Here is a 25,343-nt window from a genome sequence, read left to right on the forward strand (position 1 = left end):
GCTGAGTTTTCCAAAAGCATCAGACAAACCAAAATTGAAGGAGACTCTACCAAAAAAATGGACAGGTGTTTCTTAAACCTGTCAAGGTCATCTAAAACAAGTAAAATCTGAGAAATTGTTTTATACCAGAGGAGACTAAGGGGTCAGAAAACTAAATGTAATGTGGGATCCTGGGACAGGAAAAGAGCAGTTAGAAAAACTGGGAAAATCCTAATAAAATACTACTAATAATGTACCAGTATTGATTTTGAAATTGTGACAAATGGTAATATAAGATGTTAACAATAGGGAAAATTGGGTGAAGGGGTTCCAGAACTCTCTACTATCTTTATAAATTTTCTGTAAATCTATAACTACTCTACAATGGAAATTTTACTTTTAAGCTCATTTAAGTTTGAGAGATAGTCAACTAGGACAGAGGAAAAGGAAGGAGGGAAATTAACATTTATTGAATACTATTATTTATTAGACACATCACTCAGCATTCATCCTTCTTACCTCCTTTAACACCACAGTAAGAATCACACGCAGAGCAGAAATTGAGGCTGAGAGAATAAGAAACATCTCAAGGTTCTATGAAAAAGTGAAAGTGTTGATCACTCAGTCGTGTCCAACTCTGTGACCCTGGGGACTGTAGACTTCCAGGCTCCTCTGTCCATGGAATTCTCCAGATCAGAATACTGAAGTGGGTTGCCATTCCTTTCTCCAGGGACTCTTCCCAATCCAGGAATCAAATGTGTGTCTCCTGCATTGCAGGCAGATTCTTTACCATTTGAGCCACCAGAGAGGCCCCAAAGTTCTATAGCTGCTCAGTATGTAACAAAATTGGGAATAAAGGTTAGAAGGGGGAGTAGTAATCACAAAGGGTTAAAGAATGCAAGGAAAGGAGGCAGAAGGAAGAGGGCAGTCCCTGTGACTCTCAACAATTTTGTGAAAATAGGGATGTTTTCTGACCAGACACTTCCCAAGAAAATAATAATTTTTGGCAACATGGCTTGTAGCTGTTAAGGCTGAGGTCTATGACAGTAAATGTTAAATATATTTGAAATCATTTCCTGTTTGCTGACTGGAATTATATACAACCATGTAATGGTTTCCCTTCCTGTGTTTTATTGATAAAAACTTTTTCTGTAAATTTAAGCTAATCTAAGGTTTTCATGTAGATTTTATATGACAAGTCTCAAAAATACTGAGTTATTTTTTTCTTTTTGCATTTTGGATACCATAAGTGAAGATGCAGGCATAACAATGGAGAAAAGAACTTTTGATCAATAACAGTAATTAGCCCATATAATTTACACATAGGGCAAGATAGTGTGCATTTCTGTGACATTTTCTTCTGAGGACGGGACCCTTGCTTAAACTGACTTCTCCTTCTCTGTGACTCTTCCTCTTTTATACCGTCACCTGGCTAGGCCTTGTACTCGAAGGTGTAACTTGATTAGTGTAAACAAATGTCACTACTTAAGTCCACAGGATAGAGATTTTTTTTGTTGTTGTTAAAGGTATACATTTACAGCCAGAAAGTGTCTGTTCATCCTTTGTGGTTGATTTTTATTTCATCATAAATTATTTTCTTCCAGTGTCAGACCTTCAGAAGTCATAAACTTAGGTGTGAAATATATGGAAACACATGACCTTTACGATGGTGGAATTATACGAAAATCTTGCAGTAAGTTATCACTGTTGATATATTTTTATTATGTTATTATTTTATAGATTGTTATGAAGAAAACAAATAACTATGCTATGTGCCAGGAATATTGGTGGTGGTGGTTTAGTCGCTAAGTTGTGACCGACCCTTGCAACCCCCAATGGACTGTTCGCCAGACTTCTCTGTCCATGGGATTTCCCACGTAAGAATACTGGAGTAGGTTGCCATTTCCTTCCCCAGGGGATCTTCTTGACTCAGATTGAACCAGGAATGTTGGTATTCCATAATAAACCTGAATAAGGTCTTGTGATCTCCATTGAATAAAGGGAAGACAAAGAGGCTCAGAGATATTAAGTGACTTGTCCAAGCCTTCACAATCAACAAGTGGAAGAAGTGTAAAGTCTAAGCCAGAAAACATGTGGAAAGTGCCCAGTATAGTTTCCAAAATAGAGTTGGCACTGAAATGTTAATTTTCTCCCCTAAATATTTAAAAGATAAAAATAAAACTAAAAGTTTTTTTTTTTCTCAGAAAGTCCCAAATCACACAGAATAGTGTATTTTTTTTTTAGTTTTGGCAGACCAGATAATTATTTAAAAAATTAATTAAAACAAAAAATTGTTATCATACTGAAGTGTATTATTTAGAAGAGTAGTGAGAATCATTCTGGAAGCTCCATCATATAACAAGAATATTTCACTCATTACAAATCTTTTGTCAACTTATGTCCAAGGGGGTGCTGCACTTTCATAGAGCAAATATGCTCATTTTTGTTGAAATTTTTGTTGTCAAAAGGTACATTATTATTTGTTAATATTCAATGCATATTTATAAACTAATTTGCTCCATAGGGGTTTTGCCAAGATTACATGAAATAATTATATGTGAAACACTTTAGTGCTTGGCATATTATAAAAACTCAATACAATTTTATTACTAATATTATTAATTATTATTAGTATTATACCTTGGAACACAACTTTTGGAATGAAATATGTTTGAGTAGATGTCCAAGGTCTGCCATTTACCAATGATACTTTACAGGTTGTGAATATTTCTCCTTTGGTTTGACATACACTGGTTCCCAAAGTATGTTCCCTGGTCTACCAGAATTAGCATCACTGGAAACTTAGAAAGGTAAATTCTGGGGCCGTATGCCCACCTGCTGGAGAAGGAAATGACAACCCACTCCAATATTTTTGCCTTGAAAATCCTATGGACAGAGGAGCCTGGCGGGCTCAGTTCATCAGATTGCAAACAGTCGGACATGACTGAGCAACTAAGCATCCCCACCCAACTAAATTAGAAACAGGAGTGGTGCAAGTGGTTTATGCTTAAACAAGCCCCACAGATGACTCTGATATCTGGTATAGTTTGAGAACCACTGACATAGCTTGTCTCTGAGTAGATGCTGGTTACAAGACAGCACAATGAAAAAGCACAGTTTTTACCCTAGAGCTAACAATCAAGAACACACAGAATCACATCTTTTTAATTAATTATTTTTTGGCTGAGCCATGTGGCATGTGGGGTCTTAGTTCCCCAACCTGGGATCCAACCCATGCCCCCTGCAGTGGAAGCATGAAGTCTTAACCATTGGCCTGCCAGGGAAGTCCCTAGGGTCATGACTTGAATTAAGTTTTTGTAGACTTCTATTCCATTTGCTAGGGGCTTCCTCAATGGCTTAGCAGGTAAAGAATCCACCTGCAATGCAGGAGATACAGGAGGTTTGGGTTTGAGCCCTGGTTGGGGAGATCCCCTGGAGAAGGAAATGGAGAAGGAAATACCCAGCCCAGTATTCCTGCCTGAAAAATCCCATGGACAGAGGAGCCTGGTGGGCTATGGTCCATGGGGTCATAAAAAGTCAGACATGTCTTAGCGACTAAGCACACAAGCATTCCATTATCCATTTATCCCATGAAGCAAAAAGAAAACTTTCCACTCTTACTTCTCATTATCTCATCGTGTGAATCATAGATATAGTAACACAGCCCTGGTTTACATTATAGCAAAATGAAATTGTACCTGCATATTCAAAATTTTAGATATATTGTTAAATTAAATACTCAAAAATAGGTTTCACCTCACAAAGCCTGCAATTTTCTTGCAGAGAAACTGGGCTTTTTCCAAAATTGCAGAATACCCGTTTTCAAAGGAAGATCGCAAAAGAATACAAAATGAAAAATAAATGAATGGGGAGTCTTGAGTTTCTTTTCGTCCCTTTGAATAAAAGGACCATGGCTTTATCTTGAACAGCTGTGTTTACAGGGTTTGCTGATCACTGCAGCTGTACCAGCTGAGTAACAGGAAGGTTAAATTTTAAAAAAAAGAAGTTAACTTGGAAATGTGCTAGCTCTTTCTGAGGAATTAATGATATTGTACTTTTTTTCCCCATCCTCCCTTAAAACTTGCTGTTGTGAAGGCAGTTTTAGGTCATTAAGCATTGGAACGTTGAAAGAGCTACCTGAAGTGAATAAACCAGCTTTTCTTCTAGACCCTGAGAAATACTTTAGGGAAGGCCCAGAGGAGCAGTGTCCCCAAATTCCAGAATTTCCATCACTTTCTGAAAGTAAGTCCTCAATCACTGTACCACTTCGTCCTTTCTCCTCAGGAAACTCAACCAGTTAAGAAAACAAAATGGAGAGACATGAAGGGAACACATGTTCACCTTGTAGATGGCAGTGAAATGAAGTGTGGTTTGACTATTAAGATTTATAGCTTAGTTGCTGGTCAGTGCTCACAGAAAGGACAGCTAATGGGCTGAAATACACAAAAGGAATATTTTTATTTTGCCACTTTTCTGAAGTCAGAAAGCCATAAACAATATGATTCTGCTATGAATAAGAACCTTTCCCCCCCAGTAATCTGAATTTTCAAATCTGATACCAGAGAAAGAGACATCCTAAGGCTGCTGCTGAACAGAATCTCTGCCAATCTGGGTTTGTTCTTTTCGTGTGAAACTCTATAAATGGCGGCTACTTAAAGTGTATTGTTTTAGAGCCTTCCAGCTGCAACACTAGGCTAATAGGATGAGAGGAAAAGAAAGCTTATCTTAGAACATAGAAGTGAATGGGCTCTGAACATTTGGAAACAAGATGTGCATAAGAATGCTCTATTTTTTTTCAGATTGTTATAGGGTTCCAAGTTTCCAAGAATTTAAAGAGTAATTCTGTACAAACATCCTACCCGCAAAGAGGGACACAACGGGAGTGCAGGCGATACAACCTGCTACTCAGCGAGGCACTCGGAAAGCATATGGACACCACAGGGAACTCATTTAAAATAATTAATGAAAAGAGACATTTTCAGCTTGTAGTAGTTAAAAGATCAGAACTGCACTCTAACCATCTGAGATCTGTGGTTTCTAAACTTTTCAAATCCTCTGCGATTGGGGTTCAACATCATCCTTGAGAAATAAGGAGGGAGGTGTTTATGCTTACACTTGAGGAAGTTTAAGCCTCTTGTCTCTGCTTGCTTCCCTATTACAGCTGGTCAAAATGTGTGTGGTTTTTTTTTTTTTTTTTTTTTAATTCCACTTGGAAGCAAGGTACAGCTGCCATTCCTCACCACGGTATTTCCACTCTAATTATTATCAGCTTCCTTTGCTTTTTCGCAGTTTCTCTTTTCTAAATCTAGCGTTTATTTGCTCTCAGGAGGATCATCTATGATACCTGCTCATTTCCTTTTAAAAACATGAATCCATAAATGGTAGGGCTTTAAATAACCTTTAGTTCATCCGACAGGGCTTTCAGTCTATCAGGCAATTGCTTTTTCCCCAGGATGATTCATTTTCAAGAATAAACATGGGAGGACTTATCTCATCCTGCTGAGTCACAGACGGAAGAGAATTTGGGGAACAGCGAGTAAGAAAAGATCCAGGGAGCCAGAACAAAGTGTAAAGGCAGTCCAGGCGTAGAACATGTACCCAGGAGGAAACCAAGATGGAGCAGAGTTAGAATTGAGGCAAGAGAAATAGGAGAGGGAGAATGCAGAAACCTGAGAGCCACGAAGTAGGAGAAAGAAATGATGAGCGCAGCAAATGACTCTTCTCAGATCTGGGAGCTCCTGTGTTTTTGAGGAGCCTTGCCGTCTGTGAGGTCGCACAGAGTCGGACACTACTGAAGTGACTTAGCAGCAGCAGCAGCAGCACATTCTGCAGCAGGAAAATTCTCCTTTGTTTTCAGACAACTGCTCCTCATGGGCAGGGAGGATGTGTAAGGGAAGGTTGGGGTGAATGACTGGTTGGAAATACCAAAAGTGCAAAGAAGTACTTTGACAAGTACATTTTCAAAGTTCAAAGAGAATTTTTTCTCCCAGATATCTTAATATGTTTTCCTGTAATTTCCACACGATTTAAAAAAGATGCTTTCTTTCTTTTGCTTTTCTATTTTATTCTTCAGCTTTTCTTTCTTTGCTCCCTTCTAAATATTTCTACTCATCTGCTTTCTCGGCAAGGAAAACAGTTCCTTTTTGAAAAAGTTTCATCAACTTGAGAGAGACAGATATAAACTATTGAGGGTGACCGAACACATGACGCATGACACCACAAATGGGTTCTGTACCAGGCAAGAAGGCAGATTAAGTCTGTGCTGTGTTGTGCTTATTTGCTCACTCATGCCCGACCCTTGGTGATCCCATGGACTGTAGCCCGGCAGGCTCTTCTGTCCATGGGATGGAACCTAGGGGTCGAACCCAGGTCTCCTGCATTGCAGGCAGATTCTTTACTGTCTGAGCCACCTGCCTGGGGCATAATGCTCCCCAGGTGGCATTAGTGGTAAAGAACCCACCTGCTAATACAAGAGATGTAAGAGAAGCAGGTTCGATCCCTGGGTCAGGAAGATCCCCTGAAGGAGAAAATGGCCAAATCCACTCCAGTGTTCTTGCCTGGAGAATCCCATGGATAAAGGAGCCTGGCAGGCTACAGTCCATGGGATCCCAAAGAGTTGGATATGACTGAGGTGACTTAGCACACATGGGGCATAAGAAGGAATTAGTTCAAATTTCCTCTGAGTAGTGAGTGGTGTTAGTCGCTCAGTAGTGTCCAACTCTTTGCGATCCCATGGACTATAGCCTGCCAGACTCCTCTGTCCATGAGATGCTCCTGGCAAGAATACTGGAGTGGATTGCCATTCCTTTTTCCACAGAATCTTCCTGACCCAGAGATTGAACCCAGGTCTCCTGCATTGCAGGCAGATTCTTTACCATTTGAGCTACAGGGAAGACCCTGTGGACTTAAAATGGGTAGGAGTTCAAAGGGTGAGGAAGGACAAGAGGAAGTCTAGACCAAAGAAACGTAAGGAAAAACGTAAGGAAATCAGGAGTGAAGTAGGGCAGACGTCCAAATGATTTCAAGCTGGCTGCAGTGGGTAACTCAGACAGTGTCATGGTGACTGAGTTTGACACAGATGAACAGAGTTGAGTTTGGAAGGTGTTGAGTTAGAGGTACTGGTGTGCTAGTTAGAAACAAAGGTCTGGAGAATGCCCCAGGATTGTACCATGCTCTGCATAATAATGGTCTTCAACTAGCTGATATAGAAATCATGTCTGCTCATGTGTGTATTTAGCCTCCCTGGTGAATACTGAATGCCTTCTCTGCTGGCACTTGTGCTGGATGGTGAAGGGACAGAGCTGACATGTAGAGGGACAGCCTTCAAAGTTCTTGAAGATTAGTTGGGGAAATAGATAAGGAAACAAATCATTACGTTGCAGGAAGGGGGACGTCTTCCAGGGCCCGAGAGTGGGCCTTGTCTAATACTCAGAAATGAATTGTCTGAGGAGACATGTGTGCTGACAAAGGAAGAGACTTTATTGGGAAGGTGTGCCCAGGTGGAGGGCAGGAGGGTAAGGGAACCCAGGAAGACGGCCTTGCCATTTGGCTCAAAGTGGTCTTATGGTAATGGGATTAATTTCCAGGTTGCCTCTGGCCAATCATTCTGACTCAAGGTCCTTCCTGGTGGCATATGCATCACTCAGCCAAGATAGATTCCAGTGGGAAGGATTCTTGGAGGGTGGAAGAATATATGGACTGGCGTCTCCTTTAGACTGTCCCTTGTTGATGGTGGTGTGTTGGTTCCGTGTTCCTTACCAGGACTTATGGTTATTATGGTGCTTGGCCTGGGTGGGTGGTTTTAGTTAGTGTTTCCCCATCGCAATTATGTTTTACAGCAGAGGCTATAATAGCGATAAGCCCTGGGCACTGTGGGACCATATGGAGATTCATAGATGATTCTCCAGAGAAACCAGATCATGCCTGAGCTAGATAGTCAAAGTTATATGTGATATTATTCAGATTAAAAAAAAAAGGAGTATATGTTTCTTGCAAAGGAGCAGTGTATGCAAGGGTAAGGTGGTATGAAAAAGATGGATGGTGTGTGTATAGGGAGCTATGTGTAGTCCCATTTAAATGGCTGGGTTCTAGAAGGAACATGAGAATTAAGGCTAGAGAGGCAAATGGAAGCCAAAGCATAGAGCACTCAGCTTGCTATGTTAAGGACTTTGGTATTTATTTTACCAGAAATGAGGAGACATTGGAATGTTTCAGTCAACTGTTCTGAATTATCCCATTTTATCTCTTCTATTAATTCTTCAGTTTTTATATCAGTTTGTGTTATCCTTTTAATGATTATTATAAAGGTTACAATACTCTTTCTTTTTTTTTTTTTTGAAAGTTAACCTTTTAATTTCCTTTGAATCAACTTTATCTGACTCTGAGCCCTCATCCAAGCAGATGAACAGAAAACCCCTTTCTGGTCATTGTGGGGCCGTTCCTCCTCCTTGGATGACTTCAGGATCCAGGAAGTTTCTCTTTAGTCTTCTGGTTGCCACAGACATCCTCCCCATGATAATCCTTGAAGGTCCCTTGAAGTCAGAGTTGGGAGTTTATCTGCTTCAGCACTCCATGGGATGTGGGAATCTTTGCCAGGCTGAGAGTCCTGGTTTGGGGTCCTGCTCCTCAAGACAGCCACACCAGAATTCCCTCCGAGAACGTGTCTTCCTGTTTCCTCAGGGCAAAGCACTTGATACCCGCTTCCTCAGCACAGGGGGAAGTCTCTCCCTTCATCTTCAGGGTTATTAAAGCCTTTGTCCTGTACCCTCCACCCATTATGAGCATCTGCTGGGCTTTGTTGGTATTTAGTCACACAGTCGTGTCTGACTCTTTGCGACACCTTGGATTGCAGCACACCAGGCCTCCCTCTCTCTCACCATCTCCTGGAGTCTACCCGAGTTCATATTCATTGCATTGGTGATGCCATCCAGCCATCTCATCCTCTGATGCCCTCTTCTCCTTCTGAACTCAGTCTTTCCCAGCATCAAGGACTTTTACAATGAATTGTCTGTTTGCATCAGATGACCAAAACACTGGAGCTTAGATTTTTACAAATGAGCCTTTGAATTCAGGCTACTTCTGCCTTCAGTCCTGCAGAAATACTTGAAGTAAGAACACACACACACACATTCTTTCTTGTGTCCTTTAGTTCTTCTTGGGGTACTAGGCTTCCAACTGAGATTACTTTCTTTCATTCAGAACTTCCTGTAGTATTTCTTATAATGTCTGATGGGTCTGATGGTTAATCATTTTCCAGGCTTTTTGTTTCTGAAAGATGTCTTTATTTCATTTTGACTTTGAAAGGATACTTTCACTGGATTTAAAACTCTAGATAGCAGTATTTTTCAACTTTTTAAAGATACTATATCATTGCTTCCTTGCTCCCATAGTTCCTGTTTATAAAGTTCCACTCTTCATACTATTGTTACTTCTTTGAATGTAATATTTTTTTCTGACTGTTTTAAAGGTTTTTCTCTTTATCTTGGTTTTTAGCAGCTTTATCATGCTGGGCATAAATACACTTTTATCTGTATCTATTCTGCTTGGGGTTGATAGGAATTTTTGAGTGCATCTTTCTTCAATGTTGGATAATTCTCAGCTATTATCTGTATTTCTTTTCAATTACCACTTTCCAGTCCTGCTGGGATTGCAATTACACATATTTTGGACTTTAATTATATCACAAATGTTTCCTGTGTTCTTATATTTCCATTTTATTTTCCTCTCTGGGCTTCATTTTGGATGTGTTATATTGATTTATCTTTGCATTCACTAATCTTGTCTCCTCTGCAATTCTTTTAAACCTATGATATTAGTTTCCCATGTTAGATTATATATATGTGTGTGTGTGTGTGTGTGTGTGCATATATACATATATTCAGTTCTAAAATGCCATTTGAATCTTATATATATATTCTAATTCTCAGTTGAAAATACTTATTACTTATGTTTTAAATTACTTTATGTCATCCATTTTGTCCAAATACTCTCTCTGTTTTCTTTAACATATTTATAATTTAAAGTCCTGGCCTGCTGACATCAATATCTGGATGATCCTTGGATCTGCTTCTAATATCTATTTTTCCTTTTTGGTTATTGGTCACATTTTATTTCTTTCTTGCAAGTCCTATAATTTTGTACATTTTCTGGTACAGTTTTTTTAATTGTATGACAGAAATTGTGTAAAAGTTCTATAGATAATGAAGTTAATGTTATTTTCTTTCCTTAGTTGGACGAAGAGCATGAAGTGTGGTTCGTGTTAATTCAGTTAGGAATTGAGTTCAGTCAGAGCCTGGTCATGGCTGCAGTTAGACTTTGTTCACTTTCAATTTCAAATGTTTGTTTAAGGCCTCTCACGTTAGTGTAGTTATTGTCTTCTAAGTACTGTAAGACTGCGGGAAATGTTAATCTGCCTCCCCAGTCCAATTCATGGTCTCCCACACCATCCAGCACTCAGATTAAGTCCTGTAGGGAACCCTGGGCACAGTTACAAAGTTCCTCTGGATTTCAGTCCATCACATCAACCCACACAGTCATCCAAAGCCTTCTGATTTTCCTTTCCCTTTAGAAAAGTCTCTTTGTCTGTGGCAAACTTGTTTCTTAGCAGTGCCTGGACAGGATTAATCCCCAGAGGGAAGAAAAGATTTGGCAATCTCAGCTCACCTGAGAAGGTTCTACCATCTCATGTATTTTAATTTGATAATCTTTGTTTCCACAGCCCTCTATGGCTTTAAGAATATTGTTTCTGTAATTTTTTTTCCTTCTATCTAGTCCAATGAGAAGGATGACCTGCTGCTGCTTATATCCTACCCAGAAACAAAATTCCTTTTGAAATCTTTAAACAGGAAAATGCCATGTCCAGATTTGCATTTTAGAAAGCTTTCTGGAAACTGTGTGGTGGATACATTATAATGGGGCTAAACTGAAGGCAGTGGATGTATTAGAGCTGTGGGAACTTGTGTGACATCAACTACCTGCTTTTCCATGTTCACTTTGCCTTTTACTAGTTTATATCTGGATAAATTACATAACCTACAAATTCTCAGTTTTCTCATCTGTTGAATGGGACCAATGGTGCCTGGAGTTGTGTGGATTAATTTTAGCAGTGACTAGCCCATAATAAGCATAAATGGTAACTATTATTATTTTGAAGATAAGGAGACCCTGAAAGGAAGTAACTAATCTGAGAAGTGTTGCAGAGATAAATGAAAGGATTATGTGCCCTGGTGAGATGTTAAGACATGTATGATTGTCAGGTTTCTAGCCTGGATAACTGTGTCAATAAAAGAGGCAGTTATTGAGAGAGGACTTATAGGAGGAAGAGATGGTGTAGAGTTAGTTTCAGACTATGTTGAGACAGAGGCACCTGTGGGTCATCAACCAAGGAAAGCTAGCACTTTTCCAAGAAACTGACTATAGTGGGGAGGAAAGATAAAGACCGATAACTGAGAAGCCACTATAAGTCAGGAGAATTACAGTCAAGGCATATTTTAGAATTAGTTTTATTTTTTAGTTCATTTTTTCTTCTGATTTTAGATATAATATATGCACATTATAAAACACTGGCTAGTAAGAAGTAAAGAGATTCTAAAGAACACAGCAATAGGGGGTCTAAAGAGCAGCCACTACTTCCAGGCCTGAGTTAGATGGGGGAAGATGTGCACTAGGGCTGAGACCCAGACCTTGTAGGAGTGGGTTCATCCCTGTCTCACTGGATGGCAAGATGGCAGAGCTGCTGCAGGTGGAATTTGCAGAAATCTGTTATCAGATTCTCTCCCATCCACAGGGGGTGCAGAACTCACTGCAGAGCCATGAAGGGGGTGCAGGGGAGGCTGTCACAGGGAGGAATCACACTGGTGGCCTTCCCCTTGCCTCCTGGGGTATTATGGAAAGTCATTCACTGGATGGTGGCACACAGGTGGCACTCTGCTGCAGTCACCTGAGAGGGTGACAAGGGAAGCTGCCGGTTCTGGAGAAGCCATACTTGCATAACAAGAGTCTGGAGCTGGAGAAGACACAAGAGGAGCTGGGTCCTTGGGAAGCCACGCTGTAGGTGTCCAGTGCTGGAGGAGCAGCCCTGTAGGAGGCTGGTGAGAGAAGCACCCACTTAGAGAGAAATCCAGTGTCCCTCTAGTGCCCTCTAGTGACAGAGCTCAGCATCATACCAGCTGTTAAAGTAGAGCATTTACAAGACTCTGGCCCATTATCACCCGGTGCTTAAGAACCTGCCTGCCAATGCAGGAGACCTAAGAGATGTGGGTTCTATCCCTGGGTCGGGAAGATCCCCTGGAGGAGGGCATGGCAACCCATTCCAGTATTCTTACCTGGAAAATCCCATGGACAGAGGAACCTTGAGGGCTACAGTTCAAGGGTGGCAAAGAGTCAGACACGGCTGAAGTGACTTAGCATGCAGGCACAGACCATTATCACACAGCAAGCAGTGAAGAGTGGAATGGGAACTGAGGAGCAAAACATTGGTAGTTGGCATAGTACCCTGTTCCTTGGCTATTCATGCTTTTTATTCCACTCCTGTCCTTCACATTATTTGGTAACCTTTGAAATCACAGCCATTATCCCTACTAAGTTATAAGGTATCAATGGTTATGGTTGTCTTTTGAATAAAATCTGGAAGACTCAAAGCAATAAACATATAGTAAGGGCCAAATTTCTAGCGTAAGCATGGCTTCAAATCAAGACTATTTGCTATCTGTATGACCTTGATCAAGTCAATTAAACTCTCTATGCCTTAGTTTCTTCAACTAAAAATGGGCATCATATTTGTTACCCTCCCCATAATGTTGTCGTGAACATTAGGTGAAATAACCCATGTGAAGCCCTTAGCACAGAGCCTGTCACCTAATCAAAGTTTAATACATTTTCTTTATTGATGATATTATTATTCCACTAAATACCTCTATGACATAGGGATTATTATTGCCCCTATTTACTATATAAAGGGTCTCTGGCATAGGCTCCATGGCATAGAAGAAGAGTTTAAATAATTTATCTAGCTTTGCATAACCAGTAAAAGGTGGATTATAGTTGAGAAGAATCCATGTTATTCAGGCAGGTGTCCATGTTATTAATATTTCTAGATGCGGCCCCTCTTGTTCAAATTTCAAATGATGAAATCACAATCCCTGGGCAACCTATTCTTATGATGATTTATAAATCCAGCTATTTCACTTAATATTGCCTGTTTTTATCATTTTCATTTAAAATTGTTCATCTCCTTTTTCATAGGAGGTATTGAATTTAAAAATTACTATTATAAAGGGCACTTAAAAAAAACTCTTAAAAAAAATCTCAAAAAATCTTAAAAAAACTCAATCACCAATACAGTCCCCCCTCCACATTATCATTACAGAGTCTACCTTAAGTCTTTGCCCTGCATTTTACATACATTCTTGAAATCTCCATAATTACAGTGTTTGGAAGGTTATTTGGGGATTGTACGATGAGAGGCATTTTGCCAGACTTACTTTCAACACTCTAAACTATTATTTTGGAACTTGGGACAGTTTTCAAACACTTTGTAACCCCCAGGTGACTTTTTAATCTTACCTACTGGGTTTTTCAGTGTTCTTTTGTATTTTCTTTCTTTCCCTTTCAAGTTGAAACATCTTTCACAATCTCTCTTTAGCTTCCAAGTTGTTCCCTGTGGGTTCTCAAACAGCTTGAAACTCCTTTTTGATATGCTTTATTCAAAAAACTGGAAGCTACTTAGAAGTGGCTCTGGGTCAGATTTTGTCAATAAATTCCCCAGAAGTCATTCAAATTGTACCTATAATATCTTTAAAACTTCCAGGGTAGAAGAAATGCTGCATTAGTGATACCTCGGGCGAGTTGTTTTGTTGTTGTTGTTCTGTCAAAGACAAAATGCACAGGATAAAGTAAGAGATAACTGTATTCAAGCTATTGCAAGAGGAAGAACATTCATTAAAGAGGAATATCTCAACAAAGGAAGGGGGCTTGAGCTCTTACAGAGACAGGTCGAAGAATCTCAATGAATCCAAGTCTTATCAGACTTATGAGGAGGGTGGAGAAGGCCTTATCGCAGAAGGAGAGAGAAAAGAGTGGTCTTTTGTTGTCATCTGTTTCCAGAACATGAGAGAGTGTGACATTTCTTAACTGCCTCCATGTTCTGGTTTTACAGGATCCAGGTAAGGTTCAATGTTGTTAGCCACCTTACTTCTGTTCAAGATGAATGAATACCGCTCATTGTTGGACAACCCAGAGGTGATCATGAATTCTCTGGGTTGGGCAAAACAGTGTCTAAGAAGTCTCTCTTGGGGATTCTTGCCGGCATTGCTCCAGCAGAACCAGTTGAGCCCGATGTTAAGAGGGAGTGGCAAAGGTCAGTTGTTTCTAAGTCCGGGAGGTCCTGACAGCAAAGGAGAGCTGCAAGGCAGCCTAGAGACTTGGACTGTCAGGTTTTAGTTCTCAGTTTTAGACAGATGTAAGAGGAACTGAATAAGTTTGGAGGATTGTAGTCAGATACTGAAGAAAACTAGAACTGAAAAATTGGTCCAGTTCAGTTCAGTTCATTCGCTCAGTCATGTCCGACTCTTTGCGACCCCATGAGTTGCAGCACGCCAGGCCTCCCTGTCCATCACCAACTCCTGGAGTTCACTCAAACTCATGTCCATCGAGTCAGTGATGCCATCCAGCCATCTCATCCTCTGTCATCCCCTTTTCCTCCTGCCCCCAATCTCTCCCAGCATCAGAGTCTTTTCCAATGAGTCAACTCTTTGCATGAGGTGGCCAAAGTACTGGAGTTTCAGCTTCAGCATCAGTCCTTCCAATGAACACCCAATACCGATCTCCTTCAGAATGGACTGGTTGGATCTCCTTGCAGTCCAAGGGACTCTCAAGAGTCTTCTTCAACACCACAGTTCAAAAGTAGGGGTTAATAATTTGTACAAGATAATAGCCTCTGACACAACTTGCAGGTAGAGTACCAAAACTGGTGTTTTCAAGGAACAGGAGCAAGTCCGTTAAAACTCTATCAGATGAGACAGAGTTTGCATATCCATGCTGCTGCTGCTGCTAAGTCACTTCAGTCGTGGCCGACTCTGTGCGACCCCATAGATGGTAGCCCACCAGGATGCGCCGTCCCTGGGATTCTCCAGGCAAGAACACTGGAGTGGGTAGCCATTTCCTTCTCCAATGCATGAAAGTGAAAGGTGAAAGTGAAAGGTAAAATGAAGTTGCTCAGTCGTGTCCGACCCTCAGCGACCCCATGGACTGCAGCCTTCCAGGCTCCTCCATCCATGGGATTTTCCAGGCAAGAGTACTGGAGTGGGGTGCCATTGCCTTCTCTGTTGCATATCCATGGCAACCTACAATTTACAAAGAGGGGAAAAATAGTTCCAAAATAGTGAACTCAGCTAGAATCTGCCTACTTAGAAGGATATGCTAGAGTCAATACTGTCAAATACTGGGTTTTCATTGCTCTCTATAGTTCTTAAACTATAGGTAAGACATATACATATAAAATCCACCCTGCTTTATAATATAATCTTAAATCTAATATCAATAAAGAAAAATAATCTGATATTATGGAAATCTTCTTACTTGAACAAATATTTAAGTAAGAAATAAGAGATTTCTACATGTTATTCATTCCAGGAAATTTTAGATAACTGAAGGTCCAGATTGAGCACAAAACTCAGAGACATCTTAGAAGGAAACAAAAAATCCTTCCTATTATATCTTTGCTTACATGATAGCACCATAAATTGAGTGCTACAAAATAGAAGTCATTAATGTGTGAAAAACATTTTTTAAAAGATCCAACAGATGGTTCACATCATATGTCATCAGGGAAACTCAAAGTAAAAAAGAACAATGAGTTATCACTATGCAGTCATTAGAATGGCCAAAATCTAGAACATTGACAGCACCAAATGCTGGTAGGGTTGTAGAGCAACCAACCAACTATCTTCCAAAGTGGCTGTACAATTTTGCATTCTCACCACGGGGAAAGAAGCTAATCTGTGAGGTGCACACTGTGTGATTCCCATGACTCCTACTCTGTGAGATTCTGGAAAAGGCACTGTTGCTCATCTGATATATAGTTAGTCTTCAACCAGGGGGCAAAGGGGAGATCAGATGACAAAAGATTAACTTTGCTTTATTAAAATCAATGGATCATTTTATTTTCATGAAAATGTTTGAATAGCTTCATGACCACCACATTTTTCATTTTCATAATTTTTAAAACACCTTTTGGTTATCATTATTAACAAATCTTGTTGGGCAGCCAACTATAAAATAAAGTGATCAATGTATAATGTCATCATTTCCTGACTAGGAAGTAGAGACTGTAAATGTTTACTGATAACACTTGATGTTAATTTTTAAGAGCAGGTGTTATGGTTAGTGGGTGGATATACAGATTTGCGACATGGAAATCCACCCTTCTATTACCATAACAGAGTTCCTCGGGTCTCTGGAATGTAGGAATTTCAAAGCGTGAGGAGTGCGCCTGCCCTTTACAAGCCTGGAGAATCTTCATTCATTTGTCCATTTATTCAACACACACACACACACACATATATATATATATATATATATTTTTTTTTTTTAACCATCTTCTAAATACCAGACACAATGCTGCATGCTAAGGATGTATGGGATATAAAGGCAGACGTGGTCTGTGCACTTATTGAATTTATCACCTAGGAGCAATAACTAAATAACTGAATATAAGAAGGTACATTTGGATAGTGATATGGATAAAAGGCAGCTTCCCAGGTGGTGCTAGTGGTAAAGAACCCACCTGCCAATGCAAGAGATGTAAGAGATGCGAGTTCGATCCCTGGGTTGGGAAGATTCTCTGGAGGAGGGTATGGTAACCCACCCTAGTATTCTTGGCTGAAAAATCCCATGGACAGAGGAGCCTGGCAGGCTACATAGGGTTGCAAAGAGTCAGACACGACCGAAGCGACTTAGCATGCATACATTAACAAATGGTATGAAGAAAACAAAGCAAGATAATGTGATGGGATGTGACTAGATGGAGCATCAGTGAAAGTTTCTCTGATTGTTGAGCTGAATCCTGAAAGATAAGAGGAAATAGTTCTTCAAACAATTGAGGGTAGAATATTCCAAGGATGGGAACAGAAGTGTAAAGCTACTGAGGTGGGGACAGTGTTGGTGTATTCTAGGGACAGAAATGTCAGTTTTGCCGGAGCAGAGTGAGAGAGATGCTTGTAGGGGGCATGAGGTGAGGGTGGAGTGGGTTAGGGATCAGGTCACATGGGGCCATGTAGCCTAGGCAATAAACCTGGGTTAATTTTAAATGTGAAGGAAGTCTTAGAAGGCTTAAAGATGGAATGTGACCCAATGAATCCAAATACACTGGCTGTTACTAACCCTTCTGTGTGAACCACTCGCCAAGATTACAAGTAAATTGTTGGGCCCAAAGGACAAGAAGTTTGAGGCTTGAGGTTCTACATGACACCTATATGGGAACTTGAAGGTGCTTTAAGATAAGCTGTATGTTTGAATAAATATACATTTTCTTTACAAGGAGTATCTGACAGATTCCAGTCACAAATCACAAGAACTTTGACAAACAGTCTATTTGTCTTCATAAGAACACTTCACCCTTCACAACTGTTCTGCCTTAAACAACACACTTTATGGCAAGTGTATCAGTCAGGGTTCAGGGAAGCCAAAGTAGCAGGACCATGTATTGAAATTTATGACAAGGAATCACCTTATGCGGTTGTGAGTCTGGTGCAGCAAGTCCAAGAAGAGTAGGGCTGAGTCAGGAAGGAAGATTGTGGGCAGATTGAGCATAGGCTAAAGCTGTCATCCACAGCAGTTAAAACAGGAAGAGCATGGAACTCGTGGGCACAAGCAGAAGCCTTTATCCAGTATGTTGGCATTTCTTTTCTCTCATAAGGAAGCCTCAGTCCTGCTTTTGAGGTCTTCTAACTGGCTAAGTCTGGCTTTCCCAAATTATCCAGGATAATCTCCCTACTAAGAGTCCATTGATTAGGGGTTTTATATTGGCAAAATTCTTCAGAGATGCTGGGAGCCGGAGTGAGGACCTCCACCCATGGCAAAGGTCACGAGGAAGGAGGCTCAACATACACAAAGGCAGGATCGAGCCTCAGGAGTCCCCCTGGAAATTCTTGAGCATCTACACCCAAAACCAGAGTCTGCCTATTTTACTACTTTGTGCTCTCACCTACACCTCTGACTTTACGGGGGGCTGTCCCCCACCACCTCTTTCGGAGAAGGACTTAACTTAGAGCTCCAGTTAATAATAATTCCTGGGCGTGTTAGGAGTGTTTCAATCTACAAACTCTGAAGGTTCTCTAGCCTGCCTGACAGGCTTGTCTGGCCACATGTGATTGCTCACAGGCTCCCAACCGTGAGAGGCACGAGATGCTTTAAACCTTCTAAAAACAGGTTCTTTAGAGAAGTTAGAAAACTATTAGCGTAAGTATAGTGGGCTGTTTAGAAATTGTATTGGTGAAGGGTTTTTCATTTGTTGAGCCAATGTTTACTGCTAAATCTCTACATCCCCTGCCCTTATACACATTAATGAATATATAGAAGAAATAAGTATTAACCTTTGATATTAATCATGTTAGACCTTAAGCTAAGCAAATTCTTTCCTTAATTAAAACCCACTACACCTCACCCTATAGGAATGTAACTTTATCTGGTGCCTTCGGAAGGTGGCATCTGTTTTAAGAATAATCACCCCTGGAGAAATAAGTGTTCTGGTTGACTGACTGCTGTCACAAGGAGAGGGTCATAAATTGTCAGCAGGCCCCCTGGCCAGAAGATGATGTAACACCCCTAAGACCTTTGTATACATCTGTATGAAGCACCTGACTTTAATAAAAGTCAGGACGGCTGACCTCGCATGACTTTTGTATAACATCTCAGTGTATAAAAACAGACCCTGGAAAAATAAAAAACGGGATCAGTTCCTCGAAAGACTGGTCTCCCCATGTCGTTCTTTCTCTCACCTTCTGGCTGAACCCCCATCTGGAACGTGGAGGCTCGTCAAGCCTACTAATTATGCCTGGGCTTCTAAGATCTGACCGGGGAGGCCTTAGTGTCTCCTCTCCTTCGGGAGAATGGGAGGACGCCTGCGGCCTACGTAGGTGACGTAAATTCCTTGCCTTGGAATTTTATTAGCTTTCCACGTAAACCAAGTTATTCAGACTCTTTTCTCCACTGAATTTTCCTGCTGAGCTATCCTCATTCTATTACTCTTTATATCTCTAATTAATATTTAATTAAAGCTATCGTATCCTGATCGCCGAAGCCGTCTCCCCTTCGAACTCCCTGGATCAGCCGGGGCTGGACCTCGACAGAGCAACACCTAGATTAGTGTTTGGTTGAATAACTGAGAAGAGTCTTCAGAAGAGTCTGTGATGAAAACGAGTCGTCAGAGCAAGGTTAAAGATATTCTTTTATAATCTTAAAGAGGTTCAATAAATGGATAATGGTTTCTTACATGTATCATAATCCATGGCAGACTCACTCATATGCAAACATTATGCCATGAATCCAGCAGGTGTTGTTACTCTGAATAGCGAGATGAATTGAGGACCATTATTCATTTGGAAGGTGTTAGGTTAATGACATGACTTTTGCCACATAAAGGAGTTAGTAAAGCTAATGTAGGTTAAGTTATATAAGTTTTATCCACAAACACCCCTGTGAATATTAGGAGTTACAATCACTATGGTGGCTCAGATGGTAAAGAATCCATCTGCAATGCAAGAGACTGGGGTTCAAGCCATGGGTCAGGAAGATCCCCTGGAGAAGGGAATGGCAACTCATTCCAGTATTCTTGCCTGGAAAATCCCATGGACAGAGGAGCCTGGTGGGTTACAATCCCTGGGAGTGCAAAGGGTTGGGCACAGTTGAGTGACTAACCCTTGCCTTACCTTATCACTTCATGGCAAATAGATAGGAAAAGTGTGAAAATGTCGCAGATTTCATTTTCTTGGGCTCCAAAATCAATGTGGATGGTGACTGAAGCCACGAAATTAAGAGACGCTTGCTCCTTGGAAGAATAGCTGTGTCAAACTTAGTGTTTTAAGAAGCAGAGACATCACTTTGCTGACAAAGGTCAATATAATCAAAGCTATGGTTTTTCCAGTAGTCACGTATGGATGTGAAAGTTGGACTGTAAAGAAGGTTGCACACCGAAGAATTGACACTTTCCAACTGTGGTGCTGGAGAAGGCTTTGAGAGTCCCTTGGACAGCAAGGAGATCAAACCAGTCAATCCTAAAGGAAATCAGTCCTGAATATTCATTAGAAGGACTGATGCTGAAGCTGAAGCTCCAATACTTTGGCCACCTGATGCGAAGAGCTGACTCACTGGAAAAGACCCTGATGCTGGGAAAAATTGAGGTCAAGAGGAGAAGGGGGCAACAGAGGATGAGATGGTTGGATGGCATCACTGACTCAATGAACATGAGTTTGGGCAAACTCAGGGAGATAGTGATGGACAGAAAAGCCTGGCGTTCTGCAGTTCATGGGGTCACAAAGAGTCGGAGACCACTTAGCAACTGAAAAACAGCAACAGCAAGGACTTTTAGGGTGTTCTGGGTAAGGAGAGGAAGTCAGATTGCAAGCAGGGATCATTTCCAGGTAAACATTTCAGGTGCCTTTTGTAAAAGAAATCTGAAGACGAAAAGGACTCAGCTCTACAAAGCGTCCATTAATTTGTTGAGATTTATTTTCTCATTCTAAATACATAGCCACTTTTATGAATAATTTTGTATTTGTAATTTTTTGTTCATTTTCTTAAAGAAGGCCCAGGAAATAGATATCCAACCTTGCATATGAATTTTTATTCATTTGTTTTTTAACTCAAAAATAAATAAATAAATTATCCCTGACAAGAACTTACAAAGGCCTTTTGGTTCGTTATTGGTTGAATGGTCCCCAAAACCAGTCAGTTACAATGAAAGTTCCCCATCTAGTTGTGATACATCTCAGCAAAATACTAGTGTTTATTTCAAAAGCAACGTTTTGGCTTTCACAGTGGTCCTCAGGAGAATTCTGAGGCCTTCAGAATGCCTTGTGATGCTACAGTGCTTACCTGCAGGCACAGATGACAGAATCAACTACGAACTGGCAGGAATCCACACCATCTTGTGTTGCTGGTATTAGGGCAATGGAAAGTGTTTTCATTTTTAGCTTTGCTGATGAGGTAGGTCCAGGTTGCATTTTGTCTTATTAACAAAATATAGGGCTTCCCTGGTGGCCTAGTGGATAAAAGTCCACCTGCCCATGCAGGGGACATGGATTCGATCCCTGGTCAGGGAAGATCCCACCTGCCTTGGGACAACTAAGCCCAGGTGCCACAACTACTGAGCCTGTGCCCAGTAGCCCCGACCAGCTACTGAGTCCACGTGCTGCAACTGCTGAAGCCCATGCATCTAGAGCCGCTGCTTCGCAGCAAGAGAAGCCACCCAAGGAGAAGCCCATGCAGCACAACTAGACGGTAGCCCCCAATCGCCACAACAAGAGAAAGCCTGCGTGAAGCAGTAACTACCCAGTGCAGCCAAAAACAAATAATCAACATATACATATGTTCTTATATGAAAAACAGCGTATGGTCCTACTGCCCAAATATTAGAACGTATAAAACATTATTCAGTGAGAATTCTCTCTCCCATGATGCTGAAGTTTTCACTGGACCTGTAATCTTTTTCTTTATTGTTATTTGGGGGGTTGTTATACATTTGTATTGGTAGTACCTTTATAGTCAGAGGTTTATATAATTCTTCTAGTACTTTATTTTTCTAGGACAGTAACAATTAGATTCATGTTAACTGATGATAAAATGAACATGTTTCTTCATTCTCCTCCCCCTCTTCCACCACACAATTTTATTTAGTAATATGATCTTTGTGCTTCTGTTAAATTTGCTTTTGCTGCTATCACTTGACTTGGTTTAAGTCCCTTGTCTCTCAGCTGTTACTGAATTATCAAAAATGAAACTTCTTTCTTACTTTCCCAGTTTTTGTTAATTGTATCTGGCATTTGCCTTCTAATTTGTCATCCGAGGCTATGCTGTTTTAATCTCACTTATACATTTAAATTCCCATCTCTTTCAGAATTTTCCACAGTTTATTGTGATCCACACAATCAAAGGCTTTGGCATAGTCAATAAAGCAGAAATAGATGTTTTTCTGGAACTCTCTTGCTTTTTCCATGATCCAGAGGATGTTGGCAATTTGACCTCTGGTTCCTCTGCCTTTTCTAAAACCAGCTTGAACATCTGGAAGTTCATGGTTCATGTATTGCTGAAGCCTGGCTTGGAGAATTTTGAGCATTACTGTACTAGCTTGTGAGATGAGTGCAATTGTGCGGTAGTTTGAGCAATCTTTGGCATTGCCTTTCTTTGGGATTGGAATGAAAACTGACCTTTTCCAGTCCTGTGGCCACGGCTGAGTTTTCAAAATTTGCTGGCATATTGAGTGCAGCACTTTCACAGCATCATCTTTTAGGATTTGAAATAGCTCAACTGGAATTCCATCACCTCCTCTAGCTTTGTTCATAGTGATGCTTCCTATGGCCCACTTGACTTCACATTCCAGAATATCTGGATCTAGGTGAGTGATCACACCATCGTGATTATCTTGGTCACGAAGATCTTTTTTGTACAATTCTTCTGTGTATTTTTGCCACCTCTTCTTAATATCTTCTGCTTCTGTTAGGTCCATACCATTTCTGTCCTTTTTCGAGCCCATCTTTGCATGAAATGTTCCCTTGGTATCTCTAATTTTCTTGAAGAGATCTCTAGTCTTTCCCATTCTGTTGTTTTCCTTTGTTTCTTTGCACTGATCACTGAGGAAGGCTTTCTTATCTCTCCTTGCTATTCTTTGGAGCTTTGCATTCAATGGGAATATCTTTCCTTTTCTCCTTTGCTTTACGCTTCTCTTCTTTTCACAGCTATTTGTAAGACCCCCTCAGACAGCCATTTTGCTTTTTTGCATTTCTTTTCCATGGGGATGGTCTTGATCTCTAACTCCTGTACAATGTCACGAACCTCTGTCCATAATTCATCAGGCACTCTGTCTATCAGATTTAGTCCCTTAAATCTATTTCCCACTTCCACTGTATAATCATAACGGATTTGATTTAGGTCATACCTGAAAAAGCCTCTTGATGAAAGTGAAAGAGGAGAGTGAAAAAGTTGGCTTAAAGCTCAACATTCAGAAAACTAAGATCATGGCATCTGGTCCCATCCCTTCATGGGACATAGATGGGGAAACAGTGGAAACAGTGTCAGACTTTATCTTTTTGGGCTCCAAAGTCACTGCAGATGGTGACTGCAGCCATGAAATTAAAAGACGCTTACTCCTTGGAAGGAAAGTTATGACCAACCTAGATAGCAAATTCAAAAGCAGAGACATTACTTTGCCAACAAAGGTCCGTCTAGTCAAAGCTATGGTTTTTCCAGTGGTCATGTATGGATGTTAGAGTTGGACTGTGAAGAAAGCTGAGCACTGAAGAATTGATGCTTTTGAACTGTGGTGCTGGAGAAGACTCTTGAGAGTCCCTTGGACTACAAGGAGATCCAACTAGTCCATCCTAAAAGAGACTAGTCCTGGGTGTTCATTGGAAGGACTGATGCTGAAGCTGAAACTCCAATACTTTGGCCAGCTCATGCGAAGAGTTGACTCACTGGAAAAGACCCTGATGCTGGGAGGGATTGGGGGCAGGAGGAGAAGGGGACAACAGAAGATGAGATGACTGGATGGCATCACTGACTCAATGGATGTGAGTTTGAGTGAACTCTGGGAGTTGGTGATGGACAGGGAGGCCTGGTGTGCTGCAATTCATGGGGTTGCAAAGAGTCGGACATGCCTGAGCGACTGAACTGAACTGAACTGAATGGTCTAGTGGTTTTCCTACTTTCTTCAGTTTAAGTCTGAATTTGGCAGTAAGGAAGGAGTTCATGATCTGAGCCACAGTCAGCTCCCAGTCTTGTTTTTGCTGACTGTATAGAGCTTCTCCATCTTTGGCTGCAAGGAATATAATCAATCTGATTTTGATGCTGACCATCTGGTGATGTCCATGTGTAGAGTCTTCTTTTATGTTGTGAGACGAGGGTGTTTGCTATGACCAGTGTGTTCTCTTGGCAAAACTCTATTAGCCTTTGCCCTGCTTCATTCCATATTCCAAGGCCAAATTTGTCTGTTACTCCGGTGTTTCTTGACTTCCTACTTTTGCATTCCAGTCCCCTATAATGAAAAGGACATATCTTTTGGGTGTTAGTTCTAAAAGATCTTGTAGGTCTTCATAGAACCGTTCAACTTCAGCTTCTTCAGCGTTACTGGTTGGGGCATAAGCTTGGATTACTGTGATATTGAATGGTTTGCCCTGGAAATGAACAGAGATCATTCTGTCGTTTTTGAGATTGCATCCAAGTACTGCATTTCAGACTCTTTTTTTGACTATGATGGCTACTCCATTTCTTCTAAGGGATTCCTGCCCACAGTTGTAGATATAATGGTCATCTGAGATAAATTCACCCATGCCAGTCCATTTTAGTTCACTGATTCCTAGAAAGTCAACGTTCACTCTTGCCATCTCCTGTTTGACCACTTCTAATTTGCCTTGATTCATGGATCTAACATTCCAGGTTCCTATGCAATATTGCTCTTTACAGCATCAGACCTTGCTTCTATCACCAGTCATATCCACAGCTCAGTATTGTTTTTGCTTTGGCTCCATCTCTTCATTCTTTCTGGAGTTATTTCTCCACTGATCTCCTGTAGCATATTGGGCACCTACCAACCGGGAGAGTTCCTCTTTCAGTATCCTATCATTTTGCCTTTTCATACTGTTCATGGGGTTCTCAAGGCAAGAATACTGAAGTGGTTTGCCATTCCCTTCTCCAGTGGACCACATTCTGTCAGACCTCTCCACCATGACCTGTCTGTCTTCGGTAGTCCCACACAGCATGGCTTAGTTTCATTGAGTTAGACAAGGCTGTGGTCCATGTGATCAGATTAGCTAGTTTTCTGTGATTATGGTTTCAATGTGTCTGCTCTCTGATGCCCTCTTGCAACACCTACCATCTCACTTAGGTTTCTCTTACCTTGAATGTGGGATATCTCAGCCACTGCTCCTTACCTTGGACAAGTTTTCTCTTGAGAAACCTATATGCAGGTCAGGAAGCAACAGTTAGAACTGGACATGGAACAACAGACTGGTTCCAAATAGGAAAAGGAGTACATCAAGGCTGTATATTGTCACCCTGCTTATTTAACTTCTATGCAGAGTACATCATGAGAAACGCTGGGCTAGAAGAAGCACAAGCTGGAATCAAGATTGCCGGAAGAAATATCAATAACCTCA

The 25,343-nt window shown here is 40.9% G+C and overlaps 1 protein-coding gene across 3 annotated transcripts in view; it reads left to right on the forward strand.

Moving 5' to 3' along the window:
* Positions 1 to 25,343, forward strand: part of WDR49 (WD repeat domain 49) — a 169,572-nt gene that overhangs the window by 138,152 nt on the left and 6,077 nt on the right. For all 3 annotated transcript variants that reach the window (XM_070792210.1, XM_070792208.1, XM_070792211.1), the window contains 2 exons: positions 1,584 to 1,672; positions 4,075 to 4,221. In XM_070792210.1, the coding sequence (XP_070648311.1) occupies positions 1,584 to 1,672; positions 4,075 to 4,221 (236 nt within the window). The remainder of the gene's footprint in view (positions 1 to 1,583; positions 1,673 to 4,074; positions 4,222 to 25,343) is intronic.

The sequence above is a fragment of the Bos indicus genome, chromosome 1 (assembly GCF_029378745.1).
Source record: "Bos indicus isolate NIAB-ARS_2022 breed Sahiwal x Tharparkar chromosome 1, NIAB-ARS_B.indTharparkar_mat_pri_1.0, whole genome shotgun sequence".
Lineage (NCBI taxonomy): Eukaryota > Metazoa > Chordata > Mammalia > Artiodactyla > Bovidae > Bos > Bos indicus.